Source organism: Agelaius phoeniceus, chromosome 3 (assembly GCF_051311805.1).
Source record: "Agelaius phoeniceus isolate bAgePho1 chromosome 3, bAgePho1.hap1, whole genome shotgun sequence".
Lineage (NCBI taxonomy): Eukaryota > Metazoa > Chordata > Aves > Passeriformes > Icteridae > Agelaius > Agelaius phoeniceus.
Window position 1 is genome coordinate 103,836,837 of NC_135267.1, and position 23,704 is coordinate 103,860,540.

Sequence of the window (23,704 nt, forward strand, 5' to 3'; positions counted from 1 at the left end):
AAGGGCAACAGTGAAATAAATCTGCTACAATCTGGTATTTCTTCAGAGGCTGTGGCAAAACAAAACAAAGCTTTGTAAGACACATGAATCCCCAAGTTTCTCACAGGCAGCACCTCAGAGCTCTCACGAAATGCACAAAGGAACATGCAATATGCATGAGTATAAAAGACATATTAGCTGAGCCTCTTAAGCTGGAAAAGACACAAAAGAAATTAAAAGCTTTTTGCACAGCCCTACACTGAGGGAACAAAAGGAGCACAGTGAAAAGTAGCCAGGCCTGATTGAGCAGATGGTAACAGGAAAAGGTGAGATTTTGTGAAGTAGGACAACACAAGTTGTTGGAACTTGAAACCAACAGAAGCATTTCAAAATGAATATAAGAAAGAGTGTTTATGGCACACAGGAAAGCAGACCAAACAGCCAGGGCATCTTTAATTCTGCAGGGCCAGGGACAAGAACACCATCTGTGTTCTGCCAAAGCAAAGCAGGCAGGGAAACAACCCGTGCTGTCAGGTAGGCAGCACCAAGTCCCAAGGGCTACAATGCAGATGCTGACCCAACTCCAGAAAGAAGGAATTTACATGCCAGCACCTCCAGTGGAAGTGTGCACACCCTCATGGCAGTGTGCACACCCTCACACTGTGGGGTTTTCATCTGGCTCTAGAACAGGGCACATGTCACCACCCAGCACTGACACACGATGTCAAGGTGACACTTTCTGCACCCACAGCCACCTCCAGGGGCTGCCAGCTCAGCTGTGAGAGCTTCCCAGCCAGCTAACACCACACACACAGCTGGAAAGGCAAAGGAAAAGGCTGAAAACTAATTCAAAGGCAGGGAAAAGGCATCCCCACGCCACCCTCATAGTGAGTTCTGTGGTGAGCAAAACTGAAACAATAACCAAAACGTACTTCCCACCAAGATTCAGCTGGAAGGTCCTGGTGCAGCGGAATGGGAGGCCTTCCAAAAGAGCAGTGACTTTCCTGTATTAGTAAAAGAGTTTAGAGCAGAAACTATTAGAGAAATTACGTGAAAAAAGAGAGAATTTTTCTATTCGCAGCATTGCCAAACTACCATTGAGCACAGCTTAGCACAGCAGAGAGTACCATACTTACTATTTGCCAGCCATATGCTCTTCCTACTGAATTATACCTGAAATTGAAAAAAGCAGAAATATCAGGAAAAAAATCTTCAAAGAGTCATCAGATGCACACACCCTTTTGTTGACAAAACTGAACAGCAACAACAGGTTTCTTGATATCCACACATTACACAGGAATGCATGGCAGCTCTGCAAATACATATAAAAAAGTTCCATAATAGAGGATCCAACTTTTTCACGTACTCTAGTTTGTAATTCGTGGTAAAGCACAAAGCTTTCCTGCAAGTGCTGTAAGAACTTGCAACTGCTAAAGCACTTCAAGCTATAACATACAGTTGTTCTGGGCTTTGATAGCTGAACCTGTCACAAATGTGATGCTATTTTTGACAACAACTATGTAAAATGGACTCCTTATGATGTACTTAGATAGGCTCAAGAAAAATTAAGTTCAGAGAACAAGTTTCTTGCACATACACCACCTGCCCACTTCAGAACATTTACAGCACAGGTGGTAGACATGCTATACAAATGTAGGTAAACCCAAGATTTGGGTGGTGTGCAGGGCAGGTTTTGCAACACGGCAGTGTTCTTACAGATTCACTGAACTGTCAGGATTGGAAGGGATCTGAGGAAATCATCCATTCCAACCCCTCTGCCAGGGCAGGGTCACCTGGAGCAGGTGACGCAGGAGCGTGTCCAGGTGGGCTCTGAATGTCTGCAGGGAGGGAGACTCCACAGCCCCCCTGGGCAGCTGTGCCAGGGCTCTGCCACCCTCAGTGTAAAGAAATTCCTCCCCACGCTGAGGAACAACTTCTTGTGTTTCAGTTTACAGACATTGCTCCTCATCCTCTGGGCACCACTGAAATGAGCCTGGCACCATCCCCTGGGCACCTGCCTTCGAGATATTTATATATGCACTAACGAGATCCCGTCTGTCTCCTCTCCGCACGGCACGGGCCCAGCTCCCCCAGTGTCTCCTCACAGGAAAGATGCTCCAGACCCGCACCCCGTGACCTCCCCCGGACCGGCGCTTTGTGAAGCCGGGAGCCCAGGGAGGGAGCTCAGCTCCCGCACCCTCCAGGCCGGCTCTGCCCGCCCACAGCCCCCGGGCCACCTCCCCAGCACTCCGCGCTGTCCCAGAGCGCACCCCCGGAGCCGGGGGTCTCCGGTCTCCGCGGTGACACCGCCCGGGCCGCGCCCGCCCCCGGTCCCTGCGCCGCAGCCGGGCGGGGGGAGCCAGGCCGGCCGCGGCCCGCCCGCTGCGGCGGTCCCTGCGCCGCCACCCCGCCCCCCGCCATGCGCCGAGCGGGGATGGGAAGCGCCGGGAGAGCGCTCGGAAAGCACCGGGAAATCACCGGGAAACCACCGGGAAATCACCGGGAAATCACCGGGAAATCACCAGGAGAGCGCCAGCCCCGCCCCAGCCCTACCTGCTCCCGGCCGAGCGCCGCGCGCCGCCCGGGCCCGCCCGCAGCCCAGGGAGCCCAGCGAGGCACAGGCCCCGCCCACCGCGGACAAACCACGCCCCCTTCCTACCCCTCCGACCAATGGGCGGTCAGAGCGCCCCGCCCCTCCTTGCAGACCTCGCCCCTCCGCGGCGGCCGGGCGGGAGCGGGAACGCGCGGCGGGAGCGGGAACGCGCGGCGGGAGCGGGAACGCGCGGCGGGAGCGGGAACGCGCGGCGGGAGCGGGAACGCGCGGCGGGAGCGGGAACGCGCGGCGGGAGCGGGAACGCGCGGCGGGAGCGATGCGGGGATGGGGCCGGCGGTAGGAACCGGGCAGGCATGGACTGGCACCCACGCGGCACCACCGGCACGTTTCAGCACTCGGCTCAGGCGTCCCGGCTGTCTCAGAAGTGGAGGAACTCCCAAGGAGGATTTTCAAAGGGTTTCTCGTCCCGCGCTGTAAAATCTACTGCGGATCTAAATCCAATTGGCACTCTCCGGGAAACGCCTGCAGTGGTAAACCCAGCATCGTACTTGAGCCCAGGCTGCATGAAGGCAATTTGAAGTGGATAAAACCTCAGCCAAGTCCTGCTATGTTTTTGTGCTCTGCGTGGGTCACTGTTGAATAAACATAACTGATGTGTACAATCAGGTTTTTGGTGTTGTTTTTCCAGTGATGATATTAAAAGGGGTGGGGGCAGGACAAATAATAGGAGTGGCAAGTGAAAATTTCCTCAAGTGCAGTGCGGGGAAAGGTCAAGAGTTGCTCCCAGAACATTTAATTGCAGTTGTGAGAGTAAACGTGATAGCAGATGGCTACAAAAAAGCTAGGAAATTCTTCCACTTCCAGAACGTTCCATACCTTGGAAAAGGCAAAGAAAACAGGTCCCAGTAAAATGCAGGCCTGCTACTTTCACCTCAAGGCTACAGAGGTTCCAACTCTTTTTATAACGACAAGCATGTAAGCAAGATCAGATGTGAGCATTGTACTGGCAGTCAGTGTTTGCCTTTTTTGAGATGCTCGGTGCTCAGGGCAGAGGAAATGCTTTATTGCTGATACTGAATAGTGAAGAACCTGGAATGGAAATTATTCGTCCTGGAGAAGACTGGAATTTAGGAGAACTTCAATGAATGTAAAGCACAACCACAGGGGCAAACAGTGTTGAGTAGTGTTAAGTGCAAAGTGCGGAGCTGAGGGAGGCTACTGATGACATCCTGGGGTGTTATCCTGGGAACTAATCTTTGTTTCATGTTTTCCTTTACTTTTTTTTTTTTTTTTTTGGGGGGAAAAAAGAAAACCAGCAAACCAATGAGATAAAAAAAGCGAAAAGGAAAGAATTGCTGTTAGAAAGGAATGAACTGATGCAAGATTGGGATATGGGATCATTGCATGGAAGTAACTGAGGAACCAAACCATGCAAGGCAGCTACACAAGGGGCACCATTACCAATATGAAGCAATGGCACAAAAATCAAACACTTATCTTGGGTTGTGTAACTGGAGAGTTGTGGCAGGGAAGTGAAGTGTCCGTGATGTGATGTCCAGCAGGTCTGGCCATCTCCTTGAGGAGTCACATAATGCTGTGAGCACCCTTCTTCAGTGAGCAGCAGCTAATCCAGCCTGCCTGGAGAGGGTTTGTCAGCACAGCCAAGGAAAAGAACAGTCTGTTTGAGGAGTTTGTTACCAGAGCACAGCTTGCTTGATGCAGCAGAATGAAAGCTGAGACACAGGATGTAGTTGCCATCTGCCATAAACCTCGGAAAATGGGGTGTGAATCCAAAGGTGGTGTTGAATATGAGGACAAAACTGTGTGTGATTATTTTTCATGCTAGAAAATGAAAGCAAGTGTGAAAAATGCCAATTGCTTGGTTCTGAAATTTTAAAAGTTTAATAGTAATAAAATGGTTATAAAAATAGCAATATAATTAGAGCAATAAAAAATTGAGCAATTGAGATTAGGACAGTACGAGACAATAGAAACAAAGAGTTATGGATGTCCAGGTACCTTTTCTGGGCAAAATAAGCCTGAAAAAGGACACCCGTTAACAGAGGATTAACTCTTAAAAGCCCGTGGCATATTCACGCACCTCACACATGATGCATAAATTCCATTCAAACACAGGATTCTCTCTGGTCAGTGTCAGCTTCTTCCTCTTAATCCTAACGCATCTTCATGGCTGAGCAAAGCAGGAAGAAGTTCGTTTCTTCTGATAATGGCGCAATAAATTCTCTTTCTCTGAAAGATTTTGGTGTCCTGGGGCTGCTATCTGGTGCAAGTACCTCGTTCCTTTATTAAAAAATATCTCACATATATAGTTTCTATTTTAACATCATGATATAACCTAAAACTATATTTAACACACTACTTTAAAAAATTAATACAGCATAACTTTCTAACATAACACATATAATATTCATTTTAATATTTGTGAAAAGCCAATCATATAATAGACATTTTTCACAGCAAGGACCTAACAAAGTGTTGCAGGTTCTAGAAGATCCTTCTGATCAGGCCAGCAATGGCAGAACCCCAAACATCTCAGCTCAAAGTGAGTCCTGAGTGCTGCAGCTGCAGAGGAGGCTGGGTGTCATTGCCTGACAAAACCCCTGCCTGTCTGGACTTCCACCTCTGGGCCCTGCAATGGAAGTTTTAAAAGAATATATATTTAAACCACTTTCTGTGCATTAGCACATGGTCTTTTTCAGCCACTCCTCTGAGCCAGGATATGAATGAAAATAGAAAGCCTGTTCAGCCTATCCTGTCTGACTCATTTGGTGCTGCCATGGGCAGCAAGGCTGCTGAACACCTGGAGAGCTCAAAACAATGGGCTGCACCAGCTCTGACCACCTCGGGAGGAAGACAGGGAAGGGAACAATGCTTGTGAGCAACAAGCCTGTTTCAACTGAAACATTATTTAATTTCTTGTCTCTTCTTGGGGCAGAAATAGAGCAGTGCTAAGCAGTCTGTGGTATTTTCAGGGTCCCCCGTCGTTGGGAGGAAATGATGAATCTGACTCCATGTTCTTAGAAGGCTAATTTATTATGATATGATATGATATGATATGATATGATTGATATGATAGGATGCTATACTAAACTATACTAAAGAATATAGAAAGGATACAGACAGAAGGGTAACAGATAATAATGAAAAACTCCTGACTCTCTCCTCAGAGTCCAGCACAGCTTGGCCCCAATTGGCCAGTAAGTAAAAACAATTCACCTGTTGGTAAACAATCTCCAACCACATTCCAAAGCAGCAAAACACAGGAGAAGCAAATCAGATAATATTGTTTTCCTTTTTCTCTGAGGCCTCTCAGATTCCCAGGAGAAGAATCCTAGGTAAATAAAATTTTCAGAAAATATGAGAGTGACACCAGTTCATCTGCACAGATTGCTGTATCAGAGGGAAGCGATCATTGAAATGGCTTAGGAAGGCATTGCAGCCTCAGTAGAGCCACTCTGGAGCAAGGCTTAGGGCAGCAGGGAGGTTCTGACTGTGAGTATGCACACACACAGTGGTTAGAGACACTCTCTGACAGAAAGCCAGGGGGAATCCTGTGCCTACCTCAGTTTTCAGGGGAAGCCTCAGACTCTCTAGGTAAGGAAACCTGCTGGGAGCTGGATAAGGCTCAATAGCTGCACTCTTTTCTGTAGCATCTGGGGATATTTTTCAGGAACACAAATTCCAGGACCTCATTTCTGATCCAAAATCAATACTACCACCTTCCATTAGGAAGTGCTGCAGCCCTTGCCAGCAGTTAAATTGCCAGTCCCTCACCTGAAAGGATCTCACTTGCCTTGAAATTGCCCCACAACCACAAACCTGCTTTCACTCATGAGAACTAATGTAAAAGTTGCCAAGGCCAGTGGATCCCTCTCCTTTTAATTTTCTAGATTTGCATAACTCTGGAAATCTATGCTTAAAGCCTCATGCTGTTTCACAGAGTTCTTTGTCCTAACTCTCATCTTTTGGCTGACACTGTCATGCCCACTGAAACCAGCAGTGAATGCATTGGGTGAGGCAGATAGCAAGCACCTAAAATATTGATGGAATGCCTAGCAAAGAGAAACTCTGACTAACTGACAACATTTTCCAAATACAACACACTAATGTAAATATATTTCACAAAACTACTGCTGACCCTAGTCATACAATTCTTCTTGACCCCTTTGGGTCACCTGTGATTTACCTCACACATCACTGTAGCAGACAAGAACTTCTACATCCTCTAATAAGAAGCTACTCTAAGTTTTGTGACAAACTTCACAAGAAAATTTCAGAAATCTACTTCTTTTTCATCCTTCCTGTGTTCTGTAGCATGCTCAACCAAGTCATAGTTGTGGCCACATCCAGAGAAAGATATTCCTTCTGCTCCATTCTAAACTCTGGTTTAAATGTGGTTTTAGAAGCTTAGCCATCTGTCTAAATTTATTGTAAATAAATTGTAAATAAAATTGTAAATCTGTGTAAATTTATTTATTACCCCCCAGTGTAGCAACAGCCCTGTGCAGGCAAACCCCCCAAAATTACTCTCTTTAGTTTTCTACTTACATTTCTTCCTTCATTAATTCCTTTGTAAAATATTTTTGCTGGAGAGGGAAGCCAGTTTCCAAGCTGTTTTCAATATTTTTTTTAATTGTTCTTCTGCTATTTAAAAAATCCAGATATTTGCAAAACAGGGTTTTGAAAGCATTGGGGTCACATTTATAGCCTCATGCAATCAGAGTGCACCACCTTACTTAGAAACTAGAATTAATAAAATTTTTAAAAAGCCAATTCTGAAAAGTGTATCACTGGCCCAGAATCAAGATTAATTTTGTCTTTCACTTGCATCATCACCACTAGTAAAAGAGTATGTATAGCCTCATTAGTTCTATTCAATTATTTGCAACTACATTTCCTTCAAACCATGGTGCTCCTATTTTTTACCATTGCCAACAGGCTTCCACAGGGGAAACAAAATTAAGCTTCCTATGTATCTCTATGAGTGATTACAGAAAGGAGACAACCTGTTCTATATCCACAACTAGTGTCAGCTCTGCAGGAGAAGCTGAAATAAAAAGAGACTATTTCTTATTTACTTAGTGCTATCTAGGCCAACAATATGAACAGCTCCCTGGTTATATTCAATTTGCTCACACAAAAGAACAAAAAGGGCATTTCTTTGAGAGCAAAATAGCTCTTTAAAATTGTTGTCATCATTCAAGTTCTCCATAATTCCTCAGTGAGCTCTTTTCCACAAATACAAACCTTAGCTTTCTAAGACTTGGCATAATCATTTATGTGCTTTACCTATTTTAGCCTCTCTTTTGTTGTTTGATCATGAGATAAAGTATTTTCCTTATAATTTTTTGTGAGGTAAAGCACTGGGATTTTTCTGAAGTGCCTCAAAAGTATAAAGAAATATCTGCCTACTTGATAATAAGAGTATTTATAAGAAAAATGCAGCTACATAAGTGTTTGCAAACAGGCACATCAAAGATCTCACAGAAGCTAATAAATCTGGTGCAACATTAAATAGTAATATTGCATATACATGCAGATAGCAATGAAATCCAGGATGAAACAGATTCCTTGTTAAAACACATTTTCTATGAGCTTGGATCTAGATTTAGTAATAAATAAATAATAAAATGTGTATTGGTGGTGTGGTTTGAGAGGAAGTTTTCTGGGTCAAACCAATGGGTGTTCAGATGTGAATATTGGCACCTGGTGTGGCCACTGGGCACATGGATCCGCCTCTGAGAACACAGGGGTTAAACGCAGAGCACTCCCGGGGGAAGCTCTCTTGGGTTCCGGTGGGGAAAGGGTTCGGATCTCTCCCCTGTGCAGCAGCTGCCGGCTGGGCGGGAGAGGGGAGCCAGGCGGGCGGGTGAGGTAGGCCTGGCCCTGAGGATGGAAGGGTGGAAGAGTGGAAGAGCACCGAGAGGCATCGGGCAGCCCCCCATCCCCCAGGAGACAGAGAGAGAGAGCCTGTGCCACCTTGAAATTTGTTACCATGTGCTGGCAGCACAGCCCAGCCGGCGGAGAAAGGGGGGCAGTGCAGTGAGAAGGTGTCCAGCCGCTTGTGGGAGGTTTGGGCGGGCAGAGCCTGAGCTTTTAACCCTTTTTTTTGGAGTACGAAAACTGTGCAGAACATTAACCTTTCCTAGAAGAGAGATCGAGATGAAATGGAAGAAGGAAATGGGCAAGTGTGAAGGTCTGGGCAAGTGAAAGATGTAGGAAGAGTGAAGAATCTTAGATGGGAAGAGATGATGGAGTGGCTTTTGCTGGACTCTTCTTGTTATAGCCATGGACAGAACCATGTTCCTTGTGACACAGAGACTGCATCCAGGGGGAGGCAATGGCTCAGAACCAAGAGGGTTCAGTGTTGAGACCCCTCGGCCCCGGGGGGTGAAAGTTGGGGGGGACAAGTGTCCCAAAGGTGAGACTGTGCTCTTTTTGGAACGGGACAAAGCATCCTTCAAAGGAAAACCCTAGAAGCAGCTCTGGTCCATGTGCAGTGGTGAGAGCACTGGGCATTGAAGGAAGAGGTCATGATGGCAGATGTTCTCTGTGCAGTGCCATGAGTGACATGGAAACACACGAGGTTTCAACTGTGTTTCCTGGGGAAGCCTATGGCACAAGAGGGACTCCTCTCCTCTTGATGAACTGAGAATTGATTATCTAAAGGGTGGTGATGGACAAAGAGTTGGTGATCTGAGGGATGGATGTAGTGGAAATTTGGTGGGGGGAGAAGGAAATGTTTATGGAAAGTTTTCATTTTCCCTGTGTGTTTCTTGTTTAGTTAATAAAGTTTTCTTTTCTTTATTTCTAAGTGGGGGCCTGCTTTGCTTATTCCTGGTCACATCTCACAGCAGACACCAGGGAGCATATGTTTTCATGGGGGCACTGGCATTGCGCCAGCGCCAAACCATGACAATTGGTTTACTATCAATATTTAAAATAATAAATGACTGCATAATTCATAATCATAAACCACGATTTTGCAGTTTTTAACCATACATTTATTTTCTGTAAGATGTTAATGCATGGTGTGAAAATAAGTAGAACAGAAATTCAAAGAAAAGTAACATGACTGATCAAAGGCAAAGGGAAGGAAAAGAACATCCTGAACACCATCACCAACTCACAAAGAGTTAATTGTCAAAATTCCTAGTGTGAGCAATGGAGCTGTTGGAGCTGCTTTGTGAAAAACAGACACCAGAGATTTCATAGCACAAATACTAAGCAGTTACACAGAGATGCCTCTCAAGTCACACTGGAGGCAGCAGAGGGGCAAAAAGGCTGTTTGCCTGTTCTCCTGAGCTTTCCTAGGCCAGCTCTGGAGGGCTACAGCATCCTGACCATTAGCATCACCAGGATGAAGCAGCTGCCTAAATCTGCTCCACTTCCCCACTTTGAACACATGAGATACGTGCCCAAAAGGGAATACAGAAAGTGTTGGGATGGTTCTGCAGAATGCACATTGGGGTGAGACATAGAAACAGCCAGAGCCTGAGCTGAATGACTGGCCAGAAGCAGAGTCAGGAGGTTATTACCTGATGTTTCCCAGAAAAGCCTTTTGGGAAATGACTATGTCATCATATACATTCAGTGTAATGTGTGTGTTCCTGAAAAATTACTTTGGAGAAAGCACATTGAGTTTTAAAAATCTTCCTGGGAATCCCCGTAGTGCCTTCTTCCCTCTAAAGCAAGGTAATTTTGCTGCCTCTGCTGAAAAGATAAAAAGATTTGAACAATAGGGGAACAGAGAATAACAACTTCCCTCTCAGATTGCAGCCCAGCCCTGAGGAATCAATCATGTAAGCAGTTACTTAAAGTCTGAGAATGTTTCATAGGCTGGGCAGCATGGAAAGATTTTTGGGAACTGGGCAAGACACACATGGCCACGCAGGTGGAAATTGCTAGAGAGATGCTATAGACTTCTAGTCAGCATTTGAGTTGGCCACTGCTGTCTGTAACCCCTGCAACATCGAGGAGGGGCCACCTCAGGACAAAAGCTGTGTCTGGAAATTAAAAAGTCAATTTTGGCCATCTGAGTAGTGAAGAGGGAGGCTGGGGGCAGTTGCTTCCACATGCCACCCTTCACAAATAAATACTTGGAAAGGACAAGTATCTTCTGCCTCATCCAATTCCTACTTTGGCTTCCCTAGGTTCTCTTTCAGAGCAGTATTATACCATCCTGACCTTAGAAGTGATTCAAATAACAGGTTTTTATTTTCCTTCCCTTCCCATCCCATCCCTTCCCTTTTCTTTTTCAGATATGGGTCTATATTTTTAAAATTTCTTAGTTTTTTCCTTCTTAGAGTCCTAGCCCTTAAAGCCCTGCATTTAAGAGAACTAAGCCCTGGCAAATGAAAAAGAAATAACAGTAAGCAAGTCACTCTTGGGAGTTCAAATTTAATCCCAAGACACTGAGACAAAGGAAAAAATTAATTTTCATTTGATTTTTAATTTTAATTTGAAAATAAACAGTTTGGATCCACTAGATTCAGATGCTGTCTTAACAAAATATGCAAAACTTATTTTACTGAATTACTTAATTCAAATACCATTGTTGTGCAGTTAGGATTTTCACGTTGGGAAACTATCTAGAAAGGAATAAAAATTTCAAGAATGATCATCTGAAAAAAAGGAAAAAATTGCAAAATCTTGTTTGGAAGTCTTAGAAGGAAAAAGTAAACAGCTTGTCACTTGCAAGTAGGGGGAAATTTTGAAGACTCTCAATGCAAAAGTCTTAACAGGCATTTCTGACCCATTTGATTTCCTGTCTTTACTCTCCAGTGGGTACATCTGTGGTCAAGGTCACCCTTCTCTTAGTTAAGGAGTATCCAGTGATGCTTACATGCCATGTTCAGAGAGTTTGCCTTCAAAAAGGCTTCAAAATACAGCCTATTCCTTTGGATCTCTGCATTCAATTGTATGTTATGTTTTTGCAACAAGTAAAAAAAGCAGGGACAGGTACCAAGTCCTTCTGTCCCACAGTATGCAGAAAAAAAAAATCTGCCTTTATAAATACAACACTGATGCTGACTGGCTAGAGCCTGCTTACCCTAATGAGCTTAAAATCTTATTTGCAGAGGACATCTGTCAGGGCAGAAGTGAGGTACGCAAGTGCTCTTAATCCATTAGCTCTAAATCCAGCCGAGCTCTCACACTCCTTTTTTTGAATCAAAGAAGAAAACCCAAGTGGGAACCTACAATGGAACAGGGCACAACTTCAAGAGCAGACCCTATGCAATAAGCACATGGGATTTTAAGGTGAGCAGCTAAGGAAACTGACAACAAAACTGGGATCTTGATGGAAAACTCCTGAGGCACAGGACAGTCTGCAGCTCAGGATGACACAGTGAGTTTGATTTTTTTTTGTGTTTTGGATTTTTGATCAAAAATAAAGACGAAGTAAAGATGGGCTGCACACCTTCTCGCAGTGAGACTGATAGCACTGCTGCAAGAATTGGTCTTAAGGCTTTGAACAAATCCAAAAGTGTTTTGCCGATTGATTCAAGAGATAAAGGAATCCCTCTGCTGGTTAAAGGTTCATCTTGCTACACTATTGATGAGTATGGGATTCAGAGGAAGGACTACCTGGAAGAAGAGGAGGAGGATAGACTATCAGAGCTGGACAAAAATGATAATTTGCACTTATCTTCCAAGGCTCATTCAGATTCCCAGATTTCCAGGGAAGACAAGAAAATCGAGAGGACAGCCACAGATGCTGAAGTCATTATGTCTGAGCTGATTGAGTCTCAAAAGCACATCACTGAGTCCATAGAGATCAGAAAGCAAACCTCCTGTGAATCAGAAGCATCGGCTTTCATCTGGGATGACAGGAATGAAAGCAACGCAAAGCAAATCCCAAAGAAAGGAAAGAAGAAAAAAACCCATAAGCTGGCAAAGCAAGGTCAACCCAACAAAAGTAAAGAAAAGTCCATTGTGGCCCCGTGTGAGACAGAGAAGAAGGTGGACTTCCCAGAGCTGCTTGTCAAGGCTCACCAGAGTGCATACGCCTACTTACACCCCAACCTGTCCAAGTATGAAACTATTCTGCACATGGCCAACCAGGCCACCCAAACTCAGCTCTTCCTGCAGCAGATGATCAGCTTCCTCGTGCTTCGCTTTGATGAAATCAACCAGCTCTTGGAAGAAATTGCCAATGATGGAGAAAATCTTCTCAAGGATGTAGGTGGGAATCTGGCATGGCCGGCTGGAAAGGATGATTTGAAGGAGCACCCTGATCTTCTGCAACAGCTACTGCAGTACACAGTGAACAAAATGCAGTTGGTGAGTGGGATGCTGGCCTCCCTCACATCCAACGCCCTGCAGGAGACATGCAGCTACCTGCAGTCTGCTGCAAGCAACTTGGAAGGCAAACTGAAAGCAAAGCAGAGCTTTGATGAGCACCTGCTACGGACAGTAAAGCTGCTCGAAGCCTCAACTGTGGGATCCTCTCAGTCCCATGGTGATGACAGGACTCTCTGTTCTGAGGACAGTGGCATTGGTGTGGACAACGAATCCCTCAAAGAGTTCAGTGCTCTCAGCCAGCATGGAGCACAGCCAGGTGAGTCCTGTGCACATGGACATCCATCCCGAAAGCATGCCGGAACCGCGGAGCGTGTGAGCATGGGCACAGCTGCTCCCCATGGCTGTGCTCTTGGAAGGCATTTTAAAGATGTGTTTCATTCATCTGTGCAAAGCAGGGAAAAGACTTCTTGTCAGGGTGGAGTAGCAGAGGGCACTTCTACCATGTCCCAGTATGCAAGCTTGAGCAAAAGCCGTTCTCACAACTCCTTGCAGTCTGATTCTACTCAGGAAGGTGAACATTTCAAAATCTGTGAATCAACAGATTTTCCTTCAGATGAGGATGAGGATGATGATGATGATGATGAAGAAGAGAGCACGCTGGGGGAGGATGATGACAGCACAAGTTTATCAGAAATGGGGAAGGATGCTCTGCCGAGGTCCCTGTCTTCACCTGCACTCACTGATAACATTCAAAGGCAGTCCATCAAAAGGACAGAGAATGCAGATACAGAAGAAATCATTTTGAAGATGAAAGATGCCATTAGTGAAAAAATCAAGTTTGTCCCAGCTAAATCCAGGCGTAAGGAGTGGATAGAGGATGAGAGTGGAAGAGCAGTCCTAGCAAAGAGGCCCAGTACAGCAACAGGCAGACAGAGAAGGTTTGGGAAACAGCGACGGTCCAGGTCAGAGGAGTCCCTCAGAAGCCAGGCAGAGGACCCGACTCTCCTAGAGCTTCAGAGGACTCAAAAAGAGCTCAGCAAAAGGCTGGAAATGTTGTACAGAAAGGATAGAGCTAACAACCTGGAGTCGTGGAAATCAAGAGCAGCACCTTATTTGCAGGATGAGCAAGTTACATCTAGGTCCTCCCGCAAGCTGAAGGCAGGCCTCTCAAAAAATTTCAGCATCCTGCCTAACCAGGATAAAGTCCCTTTGTTCACATCTGATCAAAATCCTGTCCTGAATGAAAAGAGAGTCAGGAAGCCTGTAATAGCTACTGTGCCTACCCAGGAGACATCAGGAGGCAAAGAAAATGAGCTTCCTGGAGCACAAATGTTGAGTGGCAGCAGCTGTACCCCCCGGCAGTCTGTCAAAAAACTGATTGAAACCTTCAGTCCTACTGATGATCTTGCAAAAGCCAAACCTCTAAGATCATTAGGACCAATAAAGTGCATCAGAAAATTTGGACTTCCAGTCATCCCACCCACCGCTCCCTTTCAGAGAGGCCTGGCACCTTTAAATCTCAAGCATCGCATTTTGCCAGTAGAAGACACAAACACCAGTGATGTTTCTTCTAGCTTTCCAAATGCCTTTCTTCCTGCACCACCTGCAGAATTAAGCAAGAAGGACACAAAGGAAGAGATCGATGAAGACACTGAGAACCTGCCACCACCACCACCTGAAATGTTAATGGATACTTCTTCTGAAAATTTATCCGAGCCTGAAGAAACTGCAAGAATAGAAGGAAACTCTTCAGAAGATGCCAAAAAGACCACCAAACCAGAATTACATGCTGCTAAGAAATCACAAGTTTCCCCAAAAATGAAAGCCTCCCTTCAGTCCATCGACTTACTGCCAAGCAAAAATATCAGTGGCCCCAGTGGGGTGACTAATAAAGGTCTAAGGAGCAGCAGGTCAGGGGATGAGAAACCGCACAGGTACTCCCTGGAGCTGAACCCTACCAGCGTGCGCATCCCCAGCCAGGAGGAGATTTTGGAAACCCAGAGGAAAGAGGCTGCGGATTTATACAAGCAAACCCATAAAATCATTCCTCTTCAGAACCCCAGTGGGGTTTCAACCCCACACAGCAGCCGCTCAGAGAGCAAGGGGCCCAGCCCACCCGCGCCTTCAGTGCCGCGCCAGAAGCACGGCTCTCCCGAGCCGCTCCGGAGCGGCGACAAGGGCTCACTGTTCACCAGGAGGGTCTCCCCAACGAGAACTGCTCCTTCTTCACCAACTGAGAAACGGCTTTTCAGCCCCCCAGCGCATCACAGACATTCTCTGCACACTTTCAGCAACACTCAGCCGAGCTCACCCAGCATGCAGAGGAAACCCAGTCCCCCCTCCAGCCCCAGGGTGCCCAGCCCACCTCTGCAGAAGAAGCTGCCCTCTCCACCACCACAGAGAAAACCACTCAGCCCTCCTGTGGGGCACAGACAGAGCTCACCCACGGCACAGCGGCTGGCAGGCTCCCCCACTCCATTCCCCAGCACCCCCTCCCCACCAGCCTCCCCATCTCGCTCCTACAAGGGGCCCAGAGCTGGGCTGGATGCTGGGGACGAGCACCAGCTCTCCTCCTCCAAGAGGGGCAGCAATGTCCGTTCCATATTTTGCCCGGCCACCTCTTCCTTATTCGAAGCCAGACCTCCGGTGGCACCCAGCAAGTGCCCTGCTGAGGTGAGCAGCCAGCCTGAAGCTGCAGGACACCCCCAGAGGAGCAGCCTGCTGTTCCAGCAGCCCGGTGACCGCACCAGGAGGCTGTCCCTGAGCACCGGCCACCCGCAGCCGTTCGTGAGGAGAAGTTTCTCCGACCGCCGCCCAGGGGTCCAGCCTCATCTCCCAGCTCCTCTGACAGCTGGCAGTGAACCTGCACTTCACCAAGCAAGGTAAGGAACTTGGTGCCAGAAGAACAGACCTATAGCACCCTGTTGGCTTTCTTTCCAGTGGGAATTTAAAGTTGTTAAGAGGTTTCCCAGAAGGGTGTCCTGTTCATGTGCAGAAAAGATGGGTGGGCAAAGATAGCACTGTATGATCATTGTCAGTCCCTTCCAACTGAAATAATCTGTTCTATTTTCTTGCCTCAGATTTCAGTAGACTACCAGTCTGAATGAAGGGAAGAGTTAACTTTCCATGGCTTGCTCAAGCCTTACTCTTACACATAAGCTGTGACAGGCACTCCAGGAAAAATTCAGTGTTGGTTTCATGGCACAGAACTCCCATTATTTGTGTGGGGGCTAATGGCATTCACATTCAATTCCTAAAAAGCTCTGAACTAGCCCTCAGATTATAAACATACATATTTATGAGAAGATAAGCGTGAGCCAAGAGGAGGAGTGTTGTTCTATCATCAGCTTCTAATCCAGTATAAACTGTTCATCTGAAAGCTGTGGGACAGTGTTTCAATTCAGCTGATAAGAATGAGACAGATCATATATAGGCAAGGATCTGTGTGGACAAAATTATAGGCTGGAATTTTAAGCTTCTTGTGCACACTTTCAGACCTAGGTGCTGATGTCAAGTCTGCTTACAACAACCCAAGCCCAGTTTTCAGAAGCATCCCATGGCTACTGGAGATTCATTGCTCTGAAAAATAAATCTAGACATCAACACATGTCAGTTCCATGTTTGCAAAAAGTGGTGGCCTGTTAATAAAAAACTGGGCTTAGCTTTAAATTTTTTCTATCACCTAAGGAAAAAAAAAATCATAAAATCAAAATAGAAGTGGGTATTTGGGAATACTCAAAGATGTGTAACAGCCTGTAAGTCCAGTGTTGTTATTCTAGTTTCTTAACATCTTAGGATGTGTAAGTCAATTAAGCTTTAAGCTTCTCTGGTAACCTTTCCACACATGAGCATTATTTTTGCTCTTGTCCCAGAAGAGCTGCAGTCCCATGACTTGAGAAGGGAGAGGGATTGCAAGATCAACCCCAAGAGGATGAAATTGCACTTGTAGGTGTACAGGCACTCAGGGCACTGTGAGCACAGGGACAGTCACAAGCACTGAGGACAGATTTCCAGGCATTCCCACCCCAAAGACAGAATAAGGACTGAGTATCCCCTGCTGGCAGTAGAGGAATATGCTGAACAAAACATGTAAAAAACACTGGGAAATGCAAACCATTTTGCATTCCCAGTTCTAATATTGCATTGTAGTCTGACATTTGAATATTTCCTAAAATTCCTGTGCAGTGCTGCTGGGTTTTCTGTTATTTCTATGTACTGTGTGAAGTCAGCTTTGTCTAGTCCGGTGCCTGCCAGCAGAAATTATTGTTTTCAAAAGAGTTTTTATGTAAAACCTTGCAAGACAAAAGCTGGGGCAGTTTTATGGATGCATTTTATTTCTTTATTATATATTGCTTGCTAATGTATACTTCGATGGGATGTATTATCTTTCTGTCATAGTCTGTCAGAGTATAGTGAGTAATACAAAACAACTCACTGTAAATAAAATCATCCCTTTCATGAAAAAAGTCATATATCCTAGTGTTATGATCTACAAGTATTTTGGAAGAACTAAATATATCCTAGGTCAAATTCAGCTTATCATTTATCCCAATGAACACCAACAGTAGTACCAGTCAGTTATGCCAAATTTATATCAACACAAGCAAAAGGGAAATTTAGACCATTAATTACCTCACACACTGATTTAAGATGCAATACACAACTGTGTGTTTTCTTACACCCAAAATAAGCTGCCTGGGGTAAATTTTATGGACCTTGCATTGAATGGCCTAAAATGAACATCACAGCCAATGGGCTGATGGGCAGAGAAGGACCATTTTGGGAGTGAACACAGGGAAAAAACTCTGAGAGCTCTTCACATCACCCAGGTCCTCTCCTCCTGCTCAGGACTGGGGTGGCTGCCACAGATGTGAGCACCACATCACCCTGTGCAGATGTTGAGCCCTGCTCTTTTAGCAGGTGCCTTAATAGACAAAGCACCACACTCTGATCCATCTTTCTCCACCAAGTTCATTAACCAGGCAGGACTTTCTTTGCTTTGTAACTGACAGAGGAAAATCTCAAAATGTCTGAACCTAAACCTCAACCTCATCATTCCAGCTATGTTTGCATCTGGTCTCAAATTCACAAGCCATCACCACACAGCTGTCAGTCTGCTTTCCTTCATTCCTCCCCCTGCTTTACCTCTTCTTTTAAAATGTAACAATGCCTTTTTTTGGTCTGTATCGTGTTTTCCTGTGTTATTTTTCTGTGCTATTAGCAGCTTCATTAGTAGAAGGGTGAGAACACATAGTCAAACCTGAGATACTATCAATCTTTCATGGGAAAAGAAATTTTGAAGACCAGTGAGTTATCCAGTGTCTCCCAGGCTCACAAACTTGGGGATATAAGAGATTTATCCCCCCACTTTTCCCACACCAAATTAAAACATCCATTTGATGAGAAGTAGGTTGCCAAAGATAATCTGGCAGAGCTTGTACAAGCAAAAAGAGGCAGCTGAGTTGCCTCTCCCACACACCCCCTTTTAGCAGAAACACACACAAAAAAAGAGACAACTTCCATCTTATTTTGCAAGCTGGCATTGATGGATATTAAATGTCAGTGTTGTGCACAGATTTGTCTGTCTCCTGAACATTCATTGCTTTCCTAGGAAGCAAAACCCACTTTTTCCAAGCATGCCTTCTGCCCATCCCATGTTATAAGGAATAGCAGGATTTAAAACGTTAGTAGCCCTAACTAGGGCTGGAGCTGGAGCTTTTCTTTTAATCTTGAATCTTACTTGACAAGAACTTCAGTTCTCAAGTCAGCTCAGCTGGTTCCCATTTGACCAGCCTGTGGCTGGACAGGCTGAGATAACTTGGCTGGTTTCTAAGTTTGGTCATTTGACAGCAATCAGCAATTATTGGCATCTCAGTAAGGCACAACATGTACAATTGCTCTGCTCATAGAAATTCTGTTAATATGCAGCACAGTTTCTGTGTATGCACCTTAACAAAATAGTATTTCATCAAGACTGCTGCTTTCCTAAGTGGTAGAGCAGAGAGAGAAGATAAAATGCCATTGTCTTTAACATACTGTTCAGTGAGAGCTTGAGGATGGACTGGGTTGACTGAATCAGGCTCAAAGCAAGTAGCCCAAACGAGCGCTTCTGCAACTGGGGGATATTTGAATCTGGATTAGTTTCATGACTGGGCAAGTATCACAAATCTCTCCATTTAGCAGTTCAAATCATTAAAGTCCTAGCGGTTAAGAGGAGGAACATAACAGCTTGTCTGTAGTCGAAAGCTCATTCAGTTTAGCAGTTTGTACACTTAAAATGCAGTCATGATTCCCAGATAGCTCTGAAATATTTCCCCATGTTGAGTTTAAATCCCATGAATGAGCTGCAGCAGCACAGAGCACACTTCACACACTGCAGCAGGAAGGCACAGGGCATGAGATACCCATGGCTGGATCCACTGCTATGATCAGTCTTGATACATAAAGTCCCTGTACCCCTAGAGAGTGCCAGAGCAACCTCAAGAACATCATTTACACTTTCTGTGTCTCAGGGCTTCTGTCAGCAGAGTGAGAGTAGCAGATTTATAAGAGCAGAATTCCCCTCCCACAGTCATGCTGGGATATGGTGGATATTTTTGCTCTCGACAATGGGAGAGAATGATGCATCTGACTCCATCTTATCAGAAGGCTGATAAATTACTTTATTAGACTATATTACTATATTATATTACATTATGTTGCATTGCATCTAAACTGAATCTGCCAAGCACTCAACTCTTTAGACAACTGCCCACTGACTGTCACCCAACAGTCTCAACACACACACACACACACAAGGAAACAAAACACCATCACTTTGGGTGAACTGTCTTCATATTGCATTCTACTTTTGCACAAACACAGGCACAACAAATGATAAGAATTGTTTTCCTTTCTCTGAGACTCAGAGAATGTGAAACCCAGAAATATTCTTGGGAAGAATTGTGCCTTGCTTTTCTCTGTGAAGAGAAATGTGGCTACACTGGTGTGCTCGGAAATCACTGTAACCAGGCTAGGCAGATGCACATCAGAGGTAAGACCTTTCCTTTCCTTCAGCAGTCTGAAACAAGACTTTTCACTCAAATCACCCTTATCTGCAGGGAAACCCAGCCTCATAATTATCCCCTGTTAATATACAAAATGTTTTCTTCCCAGGAGAGGTCTGGGAGGGAAGAGTACAGTGCGTTTGGCAGGATGAGAGCAAAATCTGGATGGTGCACACAAAGAGTGTGTTCAGGAGGAGATGGGGAATGACAGGGTGTGGGGAATGACAGGGTGTCGTGCAGCCTTTGTGCTTCCTGGGTTAACATGCTCTAATCAGTGCTGTTGTAAAAAGTCATGATTCATTAGCCTCTTAAGCATCTTTCCTTCTGCAGCTTGGAGAAGAGCCCTAGAAAAGCAGGTGACTCGTGGAACAGCTCTGCGGTTCCTGAGAGCAGAGAGTCCAGCAGATCTGCTTCCCACCCCGAGCTCTACGTCGTGGGCCAGGGGCTGCAGAGGGACTGACAGCAGGAGCACCCCAGGGGCAGAGGCACAAGCAAGAACAGAGACCCCAGAGGGAGGAAACAGCCTTAGCCCAGCCTCCAGAACAAGGCTTCATCTTCTCTTGCAAGGAAACTGTGAGATGGCATTGCATCAAAAACCCCAGACTGGGCTCAACAATCTAACGAAACACCAGCCAGCTGCTTCTCCTTTCATGCCATGGCTTTGCTCAGAGATCCACATGGAGCAAAAGAAACACTTTGTGGCTGGGTGAGTCTGAGGCAAATTTGGTTGATGAAGACAGGACCTATAGCCAAGTCCTTTTTTCCATGGTTTAGACAATAGATTTTAAAAAGCTAACACAAATTAATCATTATTCAACACATTATTTATTCAGTAGGCATCACATCTGTGTAAAATGTGACTTTTCCAGGAGGGAGGTAAAACCCTGAGCCAATTGAGTGTTACTGCAATTAAAACATCCATGGCTTCAGCAAAGCCACATTTTTACCCTAGGTGTTTATCAACACACAGGGAGAAATAATGTCATATACAAGTTAAAACAAAGCAACCCATTTTGAAGGGAAAAAATTAGGGATCTTACTTCCTCAAAAAAGCCTTTGATCTTCTAAATCACCTTTGATTACCAGATAATCTTATCACCTTTAGTTTCCAGGGTACAAGGCTTAATCCTGATTAGAGTAGTTTTGCAATCGCCTGATCAAACAACATTATAAATCACAAAGCATCTAAGGACACATTTATCTAAGGACACATTTGGAGGTTTTGTTTGGGCTTGTTTTTCTTTTTTATTTTTTCTTTTTTTTTTTTTGTAAAAGAAAAAACATGCCACCATGGAGAATCCTGTTCTCCCTGAAAAAAGTTTTATATATTTTTTTTCTGATTTATGCAGTTTGAGGGATTTTATTGTAATTTCACTGGATAGTCTAGACAGATTCTTGTTAATAAAAACACAAGTTATTTACAGTCAATTAATCCTAAGATTTTACAGCATTCACTACAGTCTCAGAAATTACTGGATCTTCCCCACCTGATATGTCATCATGGTTAAGATGCAGCTTTTAATTAATGTAGTTTCAGTTTCATTTGACATTTCATCTACAACTTTAGTACAGAATAAGATCTGTTTAAAAAAAAAAAGCCATTTGTATCATACTTTGTTAGGAATAGTTTAATTTTTTTCCTACAGTTTTCTTCAAGGTTGTGGCTGGGAGCTTCACCTTCACCCAGCATTTTTACCCTTCCTGCCCACCTTCCTGATGGGGGAATGGAGCTTCACCTCCCCCAGAGCAAGGGATATTCTCTGGATACTGAACTCCTGATTTTAGTCCCGTGCCTTAACCACAAGCATCTCCCACCAAGTACAGTGCCATTTAGCACCACAGACACAAGGAAACCTTAATTATTATGTTTAAAGTGGGGGTTTGAATATAGACAAGCAGTGAATAGATGCTTTGGGTGGTCAGGGCTTTGTGAGCTTAAAGAGGCCAGGCAGCCATAGCCATACAGATCCAATCCACTGTGTAATCAATCACACAGGCAGAGGCACCACCCCTGCCTGCCAAGCTGGAAAATCACCAGGGAGATACTGCAAAGCTCACCAGCAGTGTAAGCTCTTTAAGTTAGTCCTCTCCTCATCAGAAATGCAGTTCTCTCCCTCCTGGGTAAGAATACAAATGCATTTTTGCATGCATTTTGGGTTGGTTTGTTCTGCTGGCAGTAAGCCCCCAGAAGAGAAGCAAACCAAGAGCATGACAGCAGGAAACTGGCACTTTGCATGCCTGAATGCAGCTTTGCAGAGGAAAACAGAGCAGAGTGGGAGGACAGCTTCTCCTCAGCTACTGCAATCAGTTCATCTCTTCATGGCTTCATGCTGGAACTCCCCAGCACCCCTGATGGGGAATAAGAGAAAATATAAGAGAAAATATTTACATCCCTCAAGCAAGAGATTCTGCTACAGCAGCACAAGGGACAACACTTCAGCAGTCAAGCTGGAAACCTCATCCCACGTGTGCTCTCTGGAGTCAGCCAAAGCATCTTTGCCCAAAACCAGGCTCCCTTGGAGGTGTGTGCATGAGCTGCCATCCTGGACTTCCCCCCTCCCTGCTCCAACTGAGGCTGTGGTCATCAGGAGGCTCCCTGCAAACACAATCCCACCTGAAGGATTCTGATGCTGCCCAAAGGATGCTGCAGCAAACTGGTCATTGTATGCAAGATACAGCTTCTGGGGGAGTGATCTGCAAGTTTGTAATGTGAACTCATGGTTACATGTAGTTAAGAGGTTCTCTTTTGTCCAGTAATGTACAGGACTCTTGTAAAAAATATGTTTACCTTTGATTTGTATTGCAAGCATGAAATTGAGAGTAACTCTAGTATGCAGGAAATTATAGTTTGTCTCTCTACTTTTTTTAAAAAATTAATTTTTTAACAGGTTTTTGGTCAACAGTTCAATTTTTTCACAAATACAACATTTCTGGGATACAGTTGTTTTGTAAGACCAGGCTCAATTTAAACATTTATTTTTTACTGATGTAAATAAAACAGAGATTTTATATACAAGGTATGAGTTGGATCTCCCATATTCTGTATGCTACCAGTTTCAATCTTAGCCCAGTGTTATACTATTGGTGCATTCCTTAGTGCCCTGAAGTATAAAAAGTCCATTTGTTTCCCCTTCCCCCATCCTAGCACAAGTTTGTCTTGTTTTGTGTTTTGCTGGTACATCAGTTAACTTAGATTGCACTTCCATTCAACAAATATGTCTTTTTTTAGGCTACAAGATCTAGCCTGGGCACTGACAGAGCAGAGCACAGGTGAGCTGTGCTTCCACTCCTGCCCTGCCCTGGTTTAAGCCTGAGCTACCTGGCAGTCTTGTACCCAGTACAGTGGACTCAGGGGACAGTGGCTTGCTCCTAAGGGTTAAAATCAGAGTGCACTCCCTGCAGTGGGGTCAGATTGCAGAGGGATTGAACATCGAGTGCAGCAGGATCAGGTTTCCAGCCAGGGCTTCTTCACAGCTGTGAAAAGAGAGCCAACAGCTCTGTGCTGCACTTAATCTGCAGACCTTTAAAAAGTTGGCAGCTGCCCCAATTTCCAGTGATGCTACTCAAATCTCAGACCTTTAATGGGGTTGTCATTTCATTCCCTTGGCATCTGAAGATGACTAGAACACTGAGGCACCACACACACTCCAGTTTCTTTTTTCTGACTTCAAGAACTACCTCAGACAGCCTGGAGAAGAGGAGACTGAGGGGGGACTTCAGTGCAGTTACAGCTTCCTTGTCAGGACAAGCAGAGGGGCAGGCACTGATCTCTTCTGTGTGACTGGACCTGAGGAAATGGCCTGAAATTGTGTCAGGGGAGGTTTAGGCTGGGTATTAAGAAGAGGTTTTTCACCCAGAG

The 23,704-nt window shown here is 45.1% G+C and overlaps 2 protein-coding genes across 3 annotated transcripts in view; one reads left to right on the plus strand and one right to left on the minus strand.

Annotated features, from left to right (window-relative positions):
* CLIP4 (CAP-Gly domain containing linker protein family member 4) overlaps positions 1–2,641 on the minus strand; it is a 32,417-nt gene extending 29,776 nt beyond the window's left edge. Inside the window, exons 1-3 of one of the 2 annotated variants that reach the window (XM_077176043.1) lie at positions 2,533–2,641; positions 1,116–1,152; positions 912–983 (exon numbers count right to left, since the gene is read on the minus strand). The gene's annotated coding sequence lies outside the window, so the exon portion shown is untranslated. The remainder of the gene's footprint in view (positions 1–911; positions 984–1,115; positions 1,153–2,532) is intronic. The other variant, XM_077176044.1, reaches the window with a different exon arrangement.
* Positions 2,642–11,962: 9,321 nt separating this feature from the next.
* On the plus strand, positions 11,963–20,305 carry PCARE (photoreceptor cilium actin regulator). The gene is made up of 2 exons (XM_054630717.2): positions 11,963–15,681; positions 20,176–20,305. The coding sequence occupies exons 1-2, from the start codon at positions 11,963–11,965 to the stop codon at positions 20,303–20,305; spliced, it is 3,849 nt and encodes a 1,282-aa protein (XP_054486692.2).
* Positions 20,306–23,704: the final 3,399 nt, after the last annotated feature.

Bases quoted from the DNA above. Each gene is read 5' to 3' on its own strand.
- PCARE (XM_054630717.2), top strand. From the start codon at position 11,963: ATGGGCTGCACACCTTCTCGCAGTGAGACTGATAGCACTGCTGCAAGA. The intron at 15,682-20,175 runs GTAAGGAACTTG...TTCCTTCTGCAG, and splicing joins CCTGCACTTCACCAAGCAAG to CTTGGAGAAGAGCCCTAGAA.